At 46.2% G+C, this 15,857-nt stretch overlaps 1 protein-coding gene across 12 annotated transcripts in view; it reads left to right on the top strand.

Moving 5' to 3' along the window:
* Positions 1-15,857, top strand: part of DIP2 (disco-interacting protein 2) — a 191,227-nt gene that overhangs the window by 170,724 nt on the left and 4,646 nt on the right. For all 12 annotated transcript variants that reach the window (XM_077644191.1, XM_077644200.1, XM_077644183.1 and 9 more), the window contains 4 exons: positions 1,560-1,730; positions 5,289-5,483; positions 11,230-11,401; positions 13,462-13,627. In XM_077644191.1, coding sequence (XP_077500317.1) covers positions 1,560-1,730; positions 5,289-5,483; positions 11,230-11,401; positions 13,462-13,627 — 704 coding nt within the window. The remainder of the gene's footprint in view (positions 1-1,559; positions 1,731-5,288; positions 5,484-11,229; positions 11,402-13,461; positions 13,628-15,857) is intronic.

The following is a 15,857-nucleotide window of genomic DNA, read 5'->3' as shown; positions in this document are numbered from 1 at the left end:
TTGTTTCTGACCATACTTCTAAGAGGGGCTCTACTGCTTTTTGCAAAAAAGAGGCTTGCCCACCATGTTCAAAGATTGAAAATGTCAACAAGACCAAACTGGAAATGAATTTGGCATTAGACATGCCTTGCCAGTTGGTTTGGATAGCACCAGAGCTTTGCTGTGTTTATGTATTATGCTTCTTTAACCTTGTCTGGCACATGATAACCTTAGCTGCTTATGCGCCATAATGCCCAACACAATAACAAGCATTACGCTTCGTTAGCAACCTGTTTAGCTTTCCTTTGATGAGGAGAGCAAATTAAACAATTACATAAATGTGCAGTGTGAACAAGTGTGAGCCCAGAAGATTTTTAATATAGTTTTTGCATTTTGGTAGCCGGAATAAGTAGTGTTTAGGTACTGACTTTGTATGAAAACTTCTGGTATAGCCGGATAATTTCCCACTCTACTACAGTCACTGATTTGATTTTTGGACATTGAACATGTGGGCATGCTTTTTTTTTACATTTTTGCGGCACTGTTGCATATTCCACTGAGGCAGTGTGCAACCACAACTGAAAATTCGGACTTGTAGCAGCTAATTCCCCAATTTTTCGAACCTCATCTGCAGTCATCATAGTACTGCTGCCAATTCACTGCGAGATCGACCAAGCGAATAGCGCTGCCTTCTCAACATTAACTCACCATGTTGGAGAAGTACTGTTTCAGGGGCCCTTTGCAGCTGCATTTGAAATATTTTTAACAACTTCAAAAATGCTGCTAACAAAATAAAAGGTGTAGCAGCAGCTAGCTGTAACCTCTTTTTAGAATGTTTGCACCACTGTACAGCATTTTGCATCTTTATCGTGAAGACTTTTAAAAACTTTCTCGCCTCAACCGCTGGCTCGTTTATGCTGAAACTGCGCTCAGAACTTGGATATTGCGGTAACTTTTATCTCGTAGTAAGTTTGTCAACAGTACCTACCTGGTTCAGCCGCGCATGATGCAAACCTGTAATCGTCTACCTCGAAATCGACAAACTGATAGCCGCCAACTTTGGGTTTTCACCTGAAGGCGCTAGTGGTGCCATCTGTTGCTTGCATAGGAAAGCGCCATGACGCGAAGGGCTTCGAGGTCAGCCTTACTTACAAGCTGAACAGGTCCTTTGATGGCACCGCTGCCGCCCTTCGCAGCCATCCGGCGCTGGCGGCTTTCAGTTCGTCGATCTTGGCGCAGATGATTACAGAGTTGCATCATTTGCGGCCAAATCAAGTAAGTATCGTTATAAAACTTGCTACAAGACAAAAGTTAGCACAATTTTACAAGCTCTGTGCTCAGTTTTACCACAAACGAGCCAGCGGTTGAGGTGAGAAAATTTATTTGTCTTCACAATAAAGATGCACAATACTATACATTTAGCAACCGCATGTATTTGCTCATGTTTAGGGAAGAAAAAATGGACTATAAGTTTAAGGAGCACTTAAATATGGTACAAATCGTTGCATTAAAGATGAATAGTTCAAAGTTTTCTGTTTACCTTTGGTGAAGTTATAACTTGTGTGCCTTGTTTCTTACAGCAACGTAACGTGAACCTGAGCTGTGTTCGAACCTGTGTGGTTGTTGCGGAAGAGCGCCCAAGGATAGCTCTCACCACCTCGTTCTCAAAGTTGTTCTCTGGACTTGGCCTGTCTCCTCGAGCTGTGAGCACCAGCTTCGGTTGCCGGGTTAATGTTGCCATCTGTCTTCAGGTAAGAGTTACCCGCCTTTCCTGACATCTGGCTTTTCTGGTTGTTGCTTGCACCTTTTTTGTGTGCACTAGGGGTTTTGTTTGATATTATATGTGATTGTACTTCACATTTAATCTACCATTTTTGTTAAAATCAAGGGCATGGCGTAGATTCAAAAGCCTTCATATTAAAGCATTTGGTGTCAAGAGGGTTGAAATTTAAAAGTTACTTTCTACTACTGCCAAGGCCATTTTTCTTGGAACACTTCGTTCCTACCACACAGTTTTCCACTAAAAGCTGCATGTATACACTGGCATGGTGCAGTGCTCTGCCAAGTGATACGCTGTATGTTTTTATTTCATCTCGCACAGCGAAACCAGTAAATGCTGGATTAGGGCTGTGATGTGCTGCATTTGCTTGCTGTACGTTGCAGCCATCCGTGACGTGTGTTCGGCCAAAATGATGCTCAGTGTGCCACAAAGACTGATGGGAGAGGCAAGGATCATACAGGCACATCAAACAGCAAGCATTCTTCAGAGCCTGAGATTTGATGGCCTGAGAACTTTTTATAAGAACAGCACATGTGCCAATTGTGTTCAGTCTGTCTGTTCTCAGGCATTACATTGCCCCTGCTCAACATACATATTCCTGCCCTTCAAAGTATCATCGGGGCAGGTTCAGACACAAACTCCAGTGCACTTTATTTTAGAGCGCTAGCTATAAGGGTGAAGGTTCCTGGGCAAGATGCTATAGTTTTGTGGACAGGAAGTGTCCAAGGCCAGCACAAAAGACTGTGGGCGCACACTTTCTCCACCGCCGCACCTGTGTTGTAAAGAAAACAGAATGGCGTGCAAATGCCACAGCTAGACTTCAGAAGAAAAAAAATAACAGAGGAAATGGCGAAAAGCAGGAACCAAAGCCATAAAACACTCTTGGGAAATGGATGCCGATGAAAGCATGACATTCTTAATGACGACCAACTTGGCAGGGAGCTACGGGTGTCGACAGCGAGCGTCCTGCTTTCAAGGCGGCCACCACCATACAGCTGCACGCTGGAGACATGCCGACCACATTGCACCATCCGCGGAAGTGTAACAGTACACGCAGCCAGACCTCCGTATGCGGGCTCCGGGGTAGGGGAGCGTGGAAAGAAAACGTTCACAACCTCTCCAGAACATACAAGCTCGTAGCTGCTATCTTCAGGTTCCGCACATTGACGGAGCAGCTGTGCAAGGCCTCCACAGCTGGCACTCCGTCAAAGGTTGAGGCTTCGCACATACCTAGGATTTTTCAGCTTTGCTAGTGAAATAGCGCTTTCGTGTTAAAAGAAATGGCACGAGTAGTGCACGCATATCACCGCCACGTGGTTGCTCGCGTGATTTTGGTGCCAGTAACTCGTGAGTAGAGAGCAGGGACGGCAGAGAGCGCCGGCGACGCAAAGCAAAGAGTCCGTGTCACGAGTCAACAGAGGCAGGCAGCATGTACAGCATGCGCGCTCTCCTAACTCGGCCGTGGTACCCCCACCTTCTCCACTCTCCCCTCCCCACTTGTAGCGGCGTTGTGCGAGCAGCAGCAGAGGTGGTGGTGGTGGCTGCTGGCAGAGTCACGCTATCAGCACGATACTTTGAGTAACGGGGCTTTCTGTAAACATTTTAAAGGTGATTTCACCTACATTTATTTCTTATTTTGGTTTCTGTTCTTCATTGTCCTTTCGAGTCTTCTTTCAAAAACTGTATGTAATGAAAACCTAGGTGCAACGAAAAATCCCAGACTTTTTTCTATTTCTTTATATCCAGGTTTAACTGTACTCGCATCTCATATTTTGTTGCACTTTTTTTTTCCCACAGGGTGCAAAAATTCAAGGGATGCATTCATTATACCGTATTTACTCGATAATTTGCACACCCCCAACTTTTTATCCTGATATTTGAGAAAAAAACTTACTTGCATATTTTGCACTCTTTGCTGCGCCAGAGCACCAGCATGTACGTGGGTGCGCGCAAGGCAGGCTTGGGAAGATCGTTGCCGTGTGTGGTTGCGAAAGGTGCTAGGGGTGAGGGCATGAATTGTGCGCCATTTACCCGGCTCGCTCGCGCTGGTGGTCGCTTTCCCGGACGAACAGTTGCACGCACGCCCGAATACGAAACTACTGAACCGTTTGCTGTTCGGTTCGGTGCACGCGAGAGTGCCGTTTTATCGGCCATTATTTCCTTTTCCTCTTGCTGCTGGCTTTGTGATTGTATCACTGCGCATTTATTGCTTTGAGCTGTGCACGTGCCATCATGTCATCTTGCGGGGCACTATATATATTGTGGGACGGGGCAGGAGGGTGTAGGACTCTTATACTGAGGTGTTGACACTCTCCTCCCACCGCACGTGAGAGCACCACCCACTCGCGGCCACAGTATGTTCGGGGGTGTTGCCATGGAAACCGGTCGCTAACTTAGAGGGAGCTGCGAAAGGCGGGCCCACGCTGGGCGGGTCGTTCTGGCGTGGCGCAGCACTGCGCACGTGTTTTTGCTACATTTTGGAATGTGCAGCTGCACTTCTGTGCTGTTTTAAAGGCATTATTTCATTTTAAACGCATTCTTCATTGCTATGTTAGCATGCGGATGAGGCAGCACTGTAGGCATGTTGACATGAGCATGAAAACGGAGGCTCAAGAAAAAAAGAAACTGGCTAAGCTTTTGTTCCTCCTAGCCGCAATTTTCATTAATATGTTCCTATATGCCACAGTTTTTGCTACTTTTGCTGTTTACGTTATATGGAAAACGGCTTTTACCGCGCAGTGACACTGTTTATGTCTTGAACATTTCACCCAATTACTGCATTTTTTGTTTGCACTGGGCATATGGTGTGTAATAAAGTTCTGAAATTTTTTCATTCCGTTTTTTAATTGGGGGAGTACATGACGGTGTAAACTTTTGAGATGGTTATTTCCTTTTATTTTTTCACCTCATTGTGAGTTTCGAAAGCGTACTTGGCTGATCGCTGACCCCTGCACACTTGAGTACTTCAAGAGCCATTTAGCCTCCAGTGGAAAGGAGCTTATTGAAAATTATGCCCGTTCTATGGTAATTTGCATCGGAATAAAAATGCCGTTTTCTCAAGCTTTCGTGTTTGGTTATGGTTCATGATCCGACGCGCCCTTTCATCCCATCTGATACATTTCCCTTGTGAGAAAGTTTTTACCTAATACGCAGCCTCTTCACAACTTGAGTCGCAAATAGCTATGCTATACTAGTGTGCTGCATCTTGAAAATTAGCCCACTCGGGGGGTCTACGTATGGGTGGCAATATACAGTATATATTGCGCATTATTACCTTTGTAGAGTTTTTTAGGACGCATTCAGAAATTTTTTGCATATTGCGCACCCCCTTTTTGAAGCCTTAATGTAAAGAAAAGAAGTGTGCAAATTACGCGAATAAATACTGTGTTCATAATAGTGAAAGTTTATATTTTGAAAACGAAAATATCATTATGTGCATGCATTCATTATGCAAGTAGCAATGGCAACTGTACTTGGTTCAAGCCACAATGACAAAACTGGTGCTGAGCTGCTGGCTTTGTGCATGCAGGGGGCATCAAGTCCAGACCCAAGTCAAGTGTATGTGGACATGCGGGCCCTGCGCAATGACCGAGTGACATTGGTGGAGCGTGGTGCCCCACATTCGCTGTGTCTGCTTGAGTCAGGCAAACTGCTACCAGGCCTCAAACTGGTTATTGCCAATCCAGACACCAGGGGACAGTGTGGCGACTCTCATCTTGGAGAGGTGTGTTCTTTTCAGCCTTTGCTGTGTATACTGATGCATGCATTAGTAGAGGTAGAAGTTGGTTGCCTCCTGCTCGTGCTCTCAAACAGCTTTAGGGCAACCCAGCACCTCCACCAGATTGTAATATACAGGACAAAGCAGGAACTGCCAAAACCAAGAAAACTGCGGTGGGCCCCAAGTGGTCTACTTCGACCTCGCCTAATGCATGCATCACTTCTACTAATCACTTCTAATATAGCTGAAAAGGTTGGAAAGCTGCTACCATCTATAAAGTTGACTGAATGTGCTCATGACATACCAGAGGTCTCTCACTGGTACAGCTTCAGCATTGGGAAATATTCAGAGAAGGGGATGAAGTGACCCTTAGGCCAAGAGAAAAAATGTCACTGGCATGCATATTCTAAACCTAAAATGAAATTTTGGTTTTTAACGTGAAAGCATAAAGGAGCTCATGAGGCAGAAAAGCTGGCGTCAGCGTCGCCAGAGTCTAAGGCTGCCGCGGTTCCGTCACATCGTTAGTGCCTGGAAAATCCCAGGAGCACCAGTGGCAGAGGCCTTGCGCAGCTTGAGAGAACGGAACCTTTCCACTTCTTGCGGAGGCCACCAGGAGCGCTATGAGTGTGTGTGATGTCATCGTTCGTCCTTGAGGAAGTGGAGTCGAAAGTTTTCATTGTGCACGGGGGCCTTTAGGAGCAGAGCTGAGCAATGCCGTCATGTGCTGGATGGTATAAAGAGCAGGCGCTATCGCATTTCACTCTTAAGGTGGAGCGTAAGCATCTCCCAAGTTTTTTGGCTTGTGCCGTACCCAAACCAGAAATCAAAAGAAAACCAACAGCCTCAGTTGGCATAGCAGTGCTTGTGAAAGCATCAACTACACCAGAAGAAATGTGTAGTGCACAAGGCTTTCATCAGGGTGAATTTTTGGGCCTGTTGGTCAAACATGTTGACAAAGAATAGGAACTGAAACTTGACACGGGATTTAGGGCAGAGAAGTGAATGGTAAAAGCAGTACCACAGTTCATTTCCCGTTCAACAAAGTTTTCACTCTATCTTGTCCCTGCCACAAGGTTTAAGCAATAAGGTGGTGGTATTTTTAAGAATAACTCTCAATTTTCTGAGCTTGTAAGGCCTAACGGTGATGACTAATTGAGTCACTGCTGCCTGTACAATGGGACACTACACGAAGCAGAAGATCATATTTTCTTTTCTTCTATACTACACCATCTAAATTAGAGTTCTGTGTAGTGGGCCAGCTGTCACCATCTTCGCTACTGGCATGCACCGAGGCTATGCTGCGCCTGAAGGCGAGGAATTTGCTCTCTCGCTTGGTGCTGGCTGCACCTGATACTATGTCTCAAGATTCGTCACAGCTGCTCGGTCTCTCTGAACACCCTGATTAAACGCATCCCTACAATTGGTGGAGGTGCCGAGTTTATTGTTCTGTTTCACTGCTCACACGACATCGTCCTGGGATGCGACTTCCTTTCGACTTATCATGCCGGTATTGAATGTGCCCACGTGGAAATTGTCTTTTCACTCTTGTGCGGTGCCCTCTTTTGCTACGTCCCTACCCAGTCTGCCAAATTTCTTGTTGTGACTGGTACTGACAATCTGCCATTTTCTACTGCTCTCGTACCGCTCTCCTGTGCCAGCGTTGCTACTTCAACTGTTTTCGTGACACTTTCCGATGCCGCTTCTCGTTGTCCCTGCCTTCTGTTTCCCTTTGCCGTTCTCAAGATCCAAGATAGCAAGGTGGTGCAATGTACATCTCTAATCCATTTTCTTGCCTGTCAGTCATATTCCGCGGCAAATTCCTCGGCCGTATTGAAGAATTTGATCTTTCTCTTACATATCTTTTTCTTGATACCACCACTACCTTTGATGTTGATGTGCTCAGCTCTTTTGGTGTTGCAACTGATACGACACCTAACGACATTTTCCTACGTGCCATTGACGCTGATCTTCCGCCCGCACTATGTGATCAGCTTGTCGCCCTACTCCAGAGCAGCAGTTCTTCTTTCGACCTTCCTTAGACTGCCTTGGGCCACATGTCTGTTGCGCACACCATCAAAGTTGGTACACATGCACCTTTGCACCAGCGTCCTTGTCTCCCTCTGAGCGCTGAAGCCTGTTTCACATGCAAGCGAAAACACTAGCGAATCCTGCCGCTGCGCCACAAAAACGTGTTTTGAGTCGTCGCAGCGGTGAGCGGCGAGGTTCCAACAAGTTGAAAATTTTCACTGCGACGCGCCGCTCAATCGCTCAGTCGCTTGCATGTGAACCAGCCTTGAATCATTCATGATAACGTGGGCGATATGCTTCATCGAGGCATCATACAGCCTTCCACAGTCCCTGGGTGTCTCCAGTTGTGTTGGTGAAAAAGAAGGTGGTTCCATCCAGTTCTGTGTTGATTACTGCCAGCTCAACAAGATCACATGCAAGAACATCTATCTGCCATGCATAGATAACGCCCTGGACTGCTTGCAGGGAGCCGAGTTTTTCTCCTCATTGGATTTACGCTCTGGCTACTGGCAGGTGCCGATGGCTGATGCTGACTGCTCAGAAACTGCCTCTGCAACACCTGACGGCTTATATGAGTTCAGCATCATGCTGTTTGGGCTTTGCAATGCCCCCGCAACTTTCGAACGTGTAATGGACACTATCCTCAGTGTCCGTGGCAGACCTGCCTTTGCTATCCTGATGACATCGTCGTCTTTTCAATGGACTTTCCTCCTCATCTCCTCTGACTGAAGCATGTCCTCACTTGTCGCACCGATGCTGGGCTTCAGCTGAATTTAAAAAAACTGCCACTTTGCCACCCGAACACTCACCATTTTGGATCACGTTGTTTCAAAGGATGGCATTCTGTCTGACCCTAGAAAACTTCCTGCAGTTGCCAAATTTCCAAGGTCAACCTCACTGAAGCAGCCCAACAGCTTCGTCTACCTCTGCTCCTGCTTCCGCCGCTTCATCTTGAATTTTGCCTCTATCATCACCCCTTTGACTCAGCTACTCACCGGCTTGCGACGACGCCTTCCACACATTGCGGCACCTGGTTTCGCCTCCCATCCTGCGCCATTTTGACCTGACTGCGCCCACTGAGATTCACACTGACGTGAGCAGTATTGGCCTCAGTGCCATTCTCACCCATTGAAGACAAGCTTTCCATTATTATGTGGTTGCGTATGCCAGTTGGACCCTGACCAAGTCTGAGTCCAACTATTCTGTTACGGAACGAGAATGTTTAGCCATTATTTGGGAAATAGAAAAATTTCGCCCCTACGTCTGTGGCCGACTGTTTTATGCAGTAACTGATCACCATGCTCTTTGCTGGCTGTCTTCTCTGAAAGTCCTGTCGGGCTCCCTCACTCGCTGTGCTCTGCTTCTGCAGGAGTATGATATTCATGTCATTGATCGCTCCCTTCTCAAGCATACTGATGCAGACGCTCTTTCCCTCTCACTACTAACTCGTCTGTACTTATGATTTGTCCTGCTTGCCCCTGCCGACATGTCCATCGAGCAGTGGCGGCACCCTTGGATCGGGATGGCCTTCTCTATCGCTGCAATTACCTGCTTGACGGACGTAAATGGCTTCTGGTCATCGCCTGCCATATACGCACCGACATCTGCACTGTGGACTCCCAGTGTGCTCACAGTGGCTTGTTGAAAACCTGCATGCACCTGCGTCTGCGGTTCTACTGGCATGGAATGTACTGCTTCGCTCACTACTTTGTGCGCACTTGCCCATTCTTCAAACGCCATAAAGCCCGTCCTCACGCTTCACCTGCTTCCTTTGCAGCCGTTACCCTGTCCTGCTCGCCCATTTGATCGCATTGGTATAGATGTCTACGGCCCCCTCCCTACCACTCCCGCTGGCCACAGCTGGATTATTGTGGCCATAGGTCATCTCACCCATTATACTGAAACGACTCCATTACCATCTGCTTTTGCATGTGACATTGCTTCCTTTATTCTCAAAAACCTGATCCAAGCGATGGTGTTCCTAAAGAACTGCTTAGTGACATGTATTCCTGTCTGACGCACTTGAGGCCCTCCTGAAAAAATGCCGTAATGTTACCCACCGCACTACTACATCTTACCACCCTCGGATGAATGGCCTGAGCAGTTCTTTTAACCGCACCCTCAGTGACATGCTGGCCATGTACATGAACGCTGACTGCTCCAACTGGGACTAGTTTCTTCCCTTCATCACCTGCGCATATAACACTGCAATGGAAACCACCACTGGATTCTCTCCCTTCTTCTCTACGGGTGCGAGCCAGCCTGCGCGATGAACGCTCTTCTTCCCTACCACCCTGATATTTCTGAGTCCACACCACTCTCTGAAGCCGTCACATATGGCGAAGAATGCCATCAGCTCGCTCGCTCGTTTACAACACAGAGCCAGTGGCAGCAGAAACATCACCGCGACACCTGCCAGGCTTCTCCATCCTATCCTCCAGACTACTGTGTGCGGCTCTGGGTGCCTCCCACCAGGAAGCTGCTTGCTCAGTATTATGATCCCTACCAGGTCCTTTTTAGCAAATGCCTCCTGTGAATTACCTGGCCGAGCCCTTTGCACCCTCTGCAGACTTCGTCACCGCGGCCGCAAAACCATCCATGTAAACCGTTCGGAAACTTACTACAATTCCTGTGTTCTTTTGTTCCCATATGTCACTAGGATGGCTCCTTTTTCGCCAGGGAAAACTGTAGTGGACCAACTGTCACCATCTTCGCTACTGGCATGCGCTGAGGCTACACTGCACCCGAAGACGAGGAAGTTGCTTTCCCTATTGGTGCTGGCTACGCCTAACGCTACATTGCGAGATTCATTGCAGCTGCTCTGTCTCTCAGAGCACCCTGATTAAACACATCCCTACATGTGTAATAATTTTCTTGTTGTTAATATTACTTTTTATTACGAATGTAATTCAGGCAACGGTTGCTGGAAATCTTTGTTTTGTTTACTAGTCATTGCTGCTCAGCCAGTCCATTTCTGTGTGTTGTTGAACAATAGCTGCATACAGACTCCTGTAGTCAGCCCCTGTGCAAAAACTGTCATTCCACTGTACGCAAAGGCTAGCATTTGTTATGATGGTTAGGGCTTCAATTTATAGGTACCCTGTTTTAAGACTGTAGTTTCTACCAGAAAAAAAATTAACGAAGGGTGATGTAGCTCTAAATGTTCTTGGATAACGTAATTGGCTACGTATGCAGCGTGGTGTTGCATAGCGAGGGCCCTTTCAAGTGTAGGCATGGTAGAAGCATATAAGCCCTTGATCGCTCCTGTTGCTTATCCATTAGAGTAAAGGTTCCTTAATTTCACCTCCATCAGTTTGTAAATTCGGATATTTTGGGTTTCCAGCAGTCTTGGCGAACATATGTGTCTGTTGATTGCACCAAGTGGTTGTTAATTTGCAGACTGCTGGGCTGTCTAGGAGGCCCAGCTGCCTCCAAAGTAGGGAGGACAGGAGCCTTATGTGGCACAAGTTGTTTCAAAGGAAGTGCATATGTGCTGTTGAGCATTTATCACGGATTCATCATGAGTTAGCGGGTTGACGACTGGCTGAAGTGGCTACAAATTGATTGGAGACAAAATGTGAAAACCTCTTTGTACTTAAGATTGTCATTGGGATCTAATGATTCCATTAAACTTCTTCTCCCTAATGATTGGTTTCTTGTTATTGAGCCTACTGCATCTGCAGTGGCTTTCACTGTTATTCTTATTCTTTGTGTGCTGTTACAGATATGGGTACAGTCACCACATAATGCCAGTGGATATTTCACAGTATATGGTGATGAATCCCAGCACAATGATCACTTCAATGCCAAGCTTATCACTGGAGACACAGGGAGTGTGTATGCTCGCACTGGCTATTTGGGCTTCCTTAGACGTACGGAAGCAGTCTCGAGTGACAGTAAGCTCCACTTTCTTTGTTCCTCATATATTTTAAGTGCTCTTGACCTGTTCTACATAAGTATTTTATGGGCCAATTGCGCATGCCACTCCAATTGCAACATGATATGTTGTGTTTGCTGTAGAAAAACCATTTATCAAAAAAAGTACAGCAGGATGTGCTACAAGCCATCATTTTTTGTCAAGGGGTGCAGCACTTGTTTTTCAGCTGTCATGAGTAGTAACTGTTTACTGGTAACTACTAGAACCAATCAGAAGTTGTCAGTTCATTGGACTTGGTTTGCATTTTGCCGTGGTGTTGACTGCTTACTGCTGTGTACATGTGCAGCCAAAATACAGTAAAAGCTCGTTATATAAAACTTCAAGGGGTCAGAAAAAATGTTCAGATTATCCGAAAGTTCAAATTATTGATGACTATGAAAAAACTCAAGAACTGCTTGTGTCACTGTAAATATATTCAGTGAAAGACTGGGCAATGGCTGCCTGGTTCTGAGATGAGAACAGCGCAGCAATGATAATTTATTACTTTGTCATCAATGCTTTATTGCATGCATACTGTAGGAAGCATTGAAGAACTTCACGGTGCGACGCAGTGGAGCTCCACCACTACCACGTCCCACCCCTCACAATTGGCACTGTCACAAGTGAAGAGGCTTCACCGCACAAATGGCGAATGGCACATGACAAGCATGAGCATGCAGTTTCGGCACACTGGAAGAACAGAACCAGGCGGGCGGAAGCTAAGGAAATTGCTGAGTGTAGCCGAAGCAGCGAGAAAAAAAAAAATTCGGCAGAGACACTTAAGACTGCCTGTGTGTGAGAATGCAAAAGCATGAGGCAGGGCGCTCCACTGTATGTGTCGGTGGTGTGATGTATGACAGCGCCCAAACACACACACAAGCATGCATGTAGACACCACCCAGAACGCTGTACGACGAACTGTTGCACCACAATTTCGATACGAAAGTCTGGGAAGGCATACAATCTTGTAAGGTGCATATGTTGTCGGTTCGAATCCCTGTCGCAAGTTAGCCTCCAACTTGACTAGCGCATATGCATACAGCAGTGTGGGCAAGTAAAAGAGAAATAAAAACATTGCCCTGCCCGCACCGCCTAAGACGTAAAGGGCTAAAACCTGTATGCAACAAGAAATCGCATGACGCCACCCGTAACGCTGTACAACAAATGGTTGCATCACAGTTCTGGTACGAATTTCAGGAAAACTGGCCTTTTAACAGATCTAACAATGTGTTCGCATTAAAAAGAAGAAAACGGGTGATGCACCAACCAGCGTCTGTAACGGTGCTCAGCTGGGTTTGGTTGGCTGGCTGATGCTGGCTGGTCGAGCTGCTGTCACTGTGGGCTGGCTCAAAGCTCATAAAAGCTCAACCAGAACTAAGTGGTCAGACTATTCTCGAAGATGGGGCCGTACATACCTCGTCACGCCTGCCGCTGCGCACATTTCAGAGGTACGCGAGTGACTCTGCAGCATAGAATTCAGGTTTTGAGTAGAGCTATTTTGACAGTCTTTTGCCACAGCAGTCATACCTGAACGTGGCCTCCCTTTGAGAGCTCGTTCGAACTAACCAGTGCGGGACCCGTAGTGTCCGAATTCGCGAACGTCCCGACACCATACACTTGCATGTGTGTTGGCTGGAACAGAGCCGACAGTTCGAATTGTCTGGATTTCTGGATTAACGGGGGCCAAATTAACGAGCTTTTACTGCATATGGAGCTTGCCGAATTGTGGATGTTTCTTGGGCTTACGCATGATTGCACTAGGGGCATTTTTTTTATATACGTAAAGTACATCCTAATTTTTCTGTTCAAAATGCTGTTCAAAATGTGAGAAGGGTTTGATCACTGAATCATGCTTCATGTTATTGCGGCCCTGACTGTACCTTGTATGGTGCAATGTTGAGAGAACTGCAAGTGCAAGAACAATAATTTTGACAGAACACAGGTTTAGCATTAAATTTTCTGATTTTCTGATGACTCTTTTCATGAAATGCTTATATAAACTAAAGCAAATGAGTTACCTTTGTTTTGTGCTGTTTGCAGATGAGACAGACTCTGAGGCTGCATCAAATGTAGATGGCCCAGAGCTTCATGATGCAGTGTTTGTTGTTGGTGCTCTGGATGAAACTATGATGCTGCGGGGAATGCGGTACCACCCAATCGACGTTGAGAACAGTGTGTTGCGCTGCCACAAGAAGATCTCCGAGTGGTGAGTTGCTTCACTGTTTGCCTCAATAGTATGCACCCTTGGCTTCAACACTACTCTTTAGAATTTGAGCAGCAGTGAGCTACAGTTGTGTAACACTGTTCCTGGTGCATTTAAAGATTGAATTAGTCATCACATGAAACTCTGTGAGTATGTGTTGATGATTTTTAGTCAGCATAGTACTTCGTTTGCGGGGATTATCATACGCACAGCATGGGAGCAAATTTCGTCTCTCACATTGTGGTGAAATTGCTGCACCTGTTATTTTGTTACACAAACGTAATTCTGATGTCTGGCGAGCAACATCTTGTCCTCTGTTACTCAACTGTAATACTAACCTTTCCGTGTGATGGAAACAGGCAAATGAATGAAAATAACCCGAGGTAATTTATTGCGTCTACTGGACTGTTCCTTTCAAAATGCTTGTTTTAGTCTCCACTCAGTATAAAGGGCAAACCAGCAAAATGCTGAGAGTCAATGTGGAGCCAGTGTGGAATGCCAGATGGTGATCCATTTCAGGCAGGAGTGGTGCAGGGCTTCCCGTTGCTGTGTGATGCGAACTCCTTCAGTCTATTCAGTTGATCTCGGATATATCGAACTCAAATGGGGTTGCAAAGTAGTTCAATATATCAATAATTCAATGTATAAATCATGAAGATAGGTAAGCTTACCTGTAACCTAGAAGTATGAACACAGTACACCTGCGCAGGCGGTGTGCTAGAGAGGCCTAGCCCACTTTGCATCAAATTTGCAGTAGCTGGTTCCTGCCAGTCGTAAGATTCTGTTACCGATACAATGGTTTTTTAAAAAATAATAATCGTGCATAAAAATTAAGGGGCACTTGATTTGCACAGCGTCTTCAGCAGCTTAGAGAGCGAAGCACAGCATGCAAGATTGGTTTATGGTTTCTAGGGCCAAAGCAACTGAGGCTATGAGAGACACTGAAGTGAAGGGCGGCAGAAATTTCAACCACCTGTGGTTCTTTAACGTGCACTGCCATCGCACAGCACACGGGCCTCTAGAATTTCGCCTCCATCGAAATTCGACTGCCGCGGCCGGGATCGAACCCGCGTCTTTCGGGCCTGCAGCCAAGCGCCATAACCATTGAGCCACCGCTGTGGCCACAGCATGCAAGAGCCATCGCAGTCCTTTGGTCAGCTAGGTTGGCTTTAGCGCATAACAACTGGTGCACCAAACACCAGCTCCCCACATGACAGCGGTGCTGTGTTGAAAATAACTATGCCACACCAAATACCGCTCACTACCACACGCCATGTTCCCGCTGTCACGCGTTTTTGCAATGTGTTGAAGTGGCTGGCGCTGCCAGCAAATGTCCAAGACTGCGCTGCTGACCCGGGTTAGCATACAAAAAGTGATCATGGGAGCAATGTTTGGAGAAGCATTATAGAGAAGCTGTTCGATATATTGAATGTTCTGCTGAACAGGTGTTCGTTAAACGCTAACAGTAGTGCTACACTTTTGCATTAGATTTTCAGGGGGATGTTTGATATAAGCAATAATTCAATATACCTGCGGTCAATATACCCAGGATTGACTGCATGTGTATGCTACCTTATGATGCAGCAACAATTTGGGAACCCAGGCGAAAATTTTCAACTGGAACCATTTGGTTCCAGTAAAGTGGTTTGAGGAACAATTTTCCACTTCAACTGGTCCAGTTACAACTGGTCCCAGCTGAACTGGAAACTTGTTCCTTAAACCAGTTGGCTACTGGTCCCAGTTCAACTGGAAAGTTGTTCCTTAAACCAGTCGGCAACTGGTCCCACTTGAACTGGAAATTCGTTGTTGAAACCAGTCACTGGTGGCTCTTCAGGAAGCACGTCGTGTAAGTACAGAAAGTGTAGTTCACCAAAGCCAGAGAGCAATGTTGCACTTGAAAATTCATGCCTGATGTGTCCAGCATTTAATGGGCTACACTGCCTGCATGTTAACAAAGCTTGTCCCTGAACGTTCAAGTGATGAAAGCACAGTAGTGAAAAGATCTGTCTAAACTTTATATTTATTTGCTCCATAATGCCTTTTAAGTTTTGCACATGCAAGACGCCTCTCAGCTTTTATTGAGTCCTGAATTTTCACAGTCAGGATTGCAGTCAGGTTGCGCATTGCTGGGGAGATGTCAATCTGCAAAGAGGATAGGCAAGAGGCTGTCATGTCCTAGTGCTACATGATCATAGACATCTGCACAATTTTATCTGTAAGGGGTCAAACGCAA

Source organism: Amblyomma americanum, chromosome 1 (genome assembly GCF_052857255.1).
Source record: "Amblyomma americanum isolate KBUSLIRL-KWMA chromosome 1, ASM5285725v1, whole genome shotgun sequence".
NCBI lineage: Eukaryota > Metazoa > Arthropoda > Arachnida > Ixodida > Ixodidae > Amblyomma > Amblyomma americanum.
This window is presented reverse-complemented; position numbering and strand designations above follow the sequence as displayed.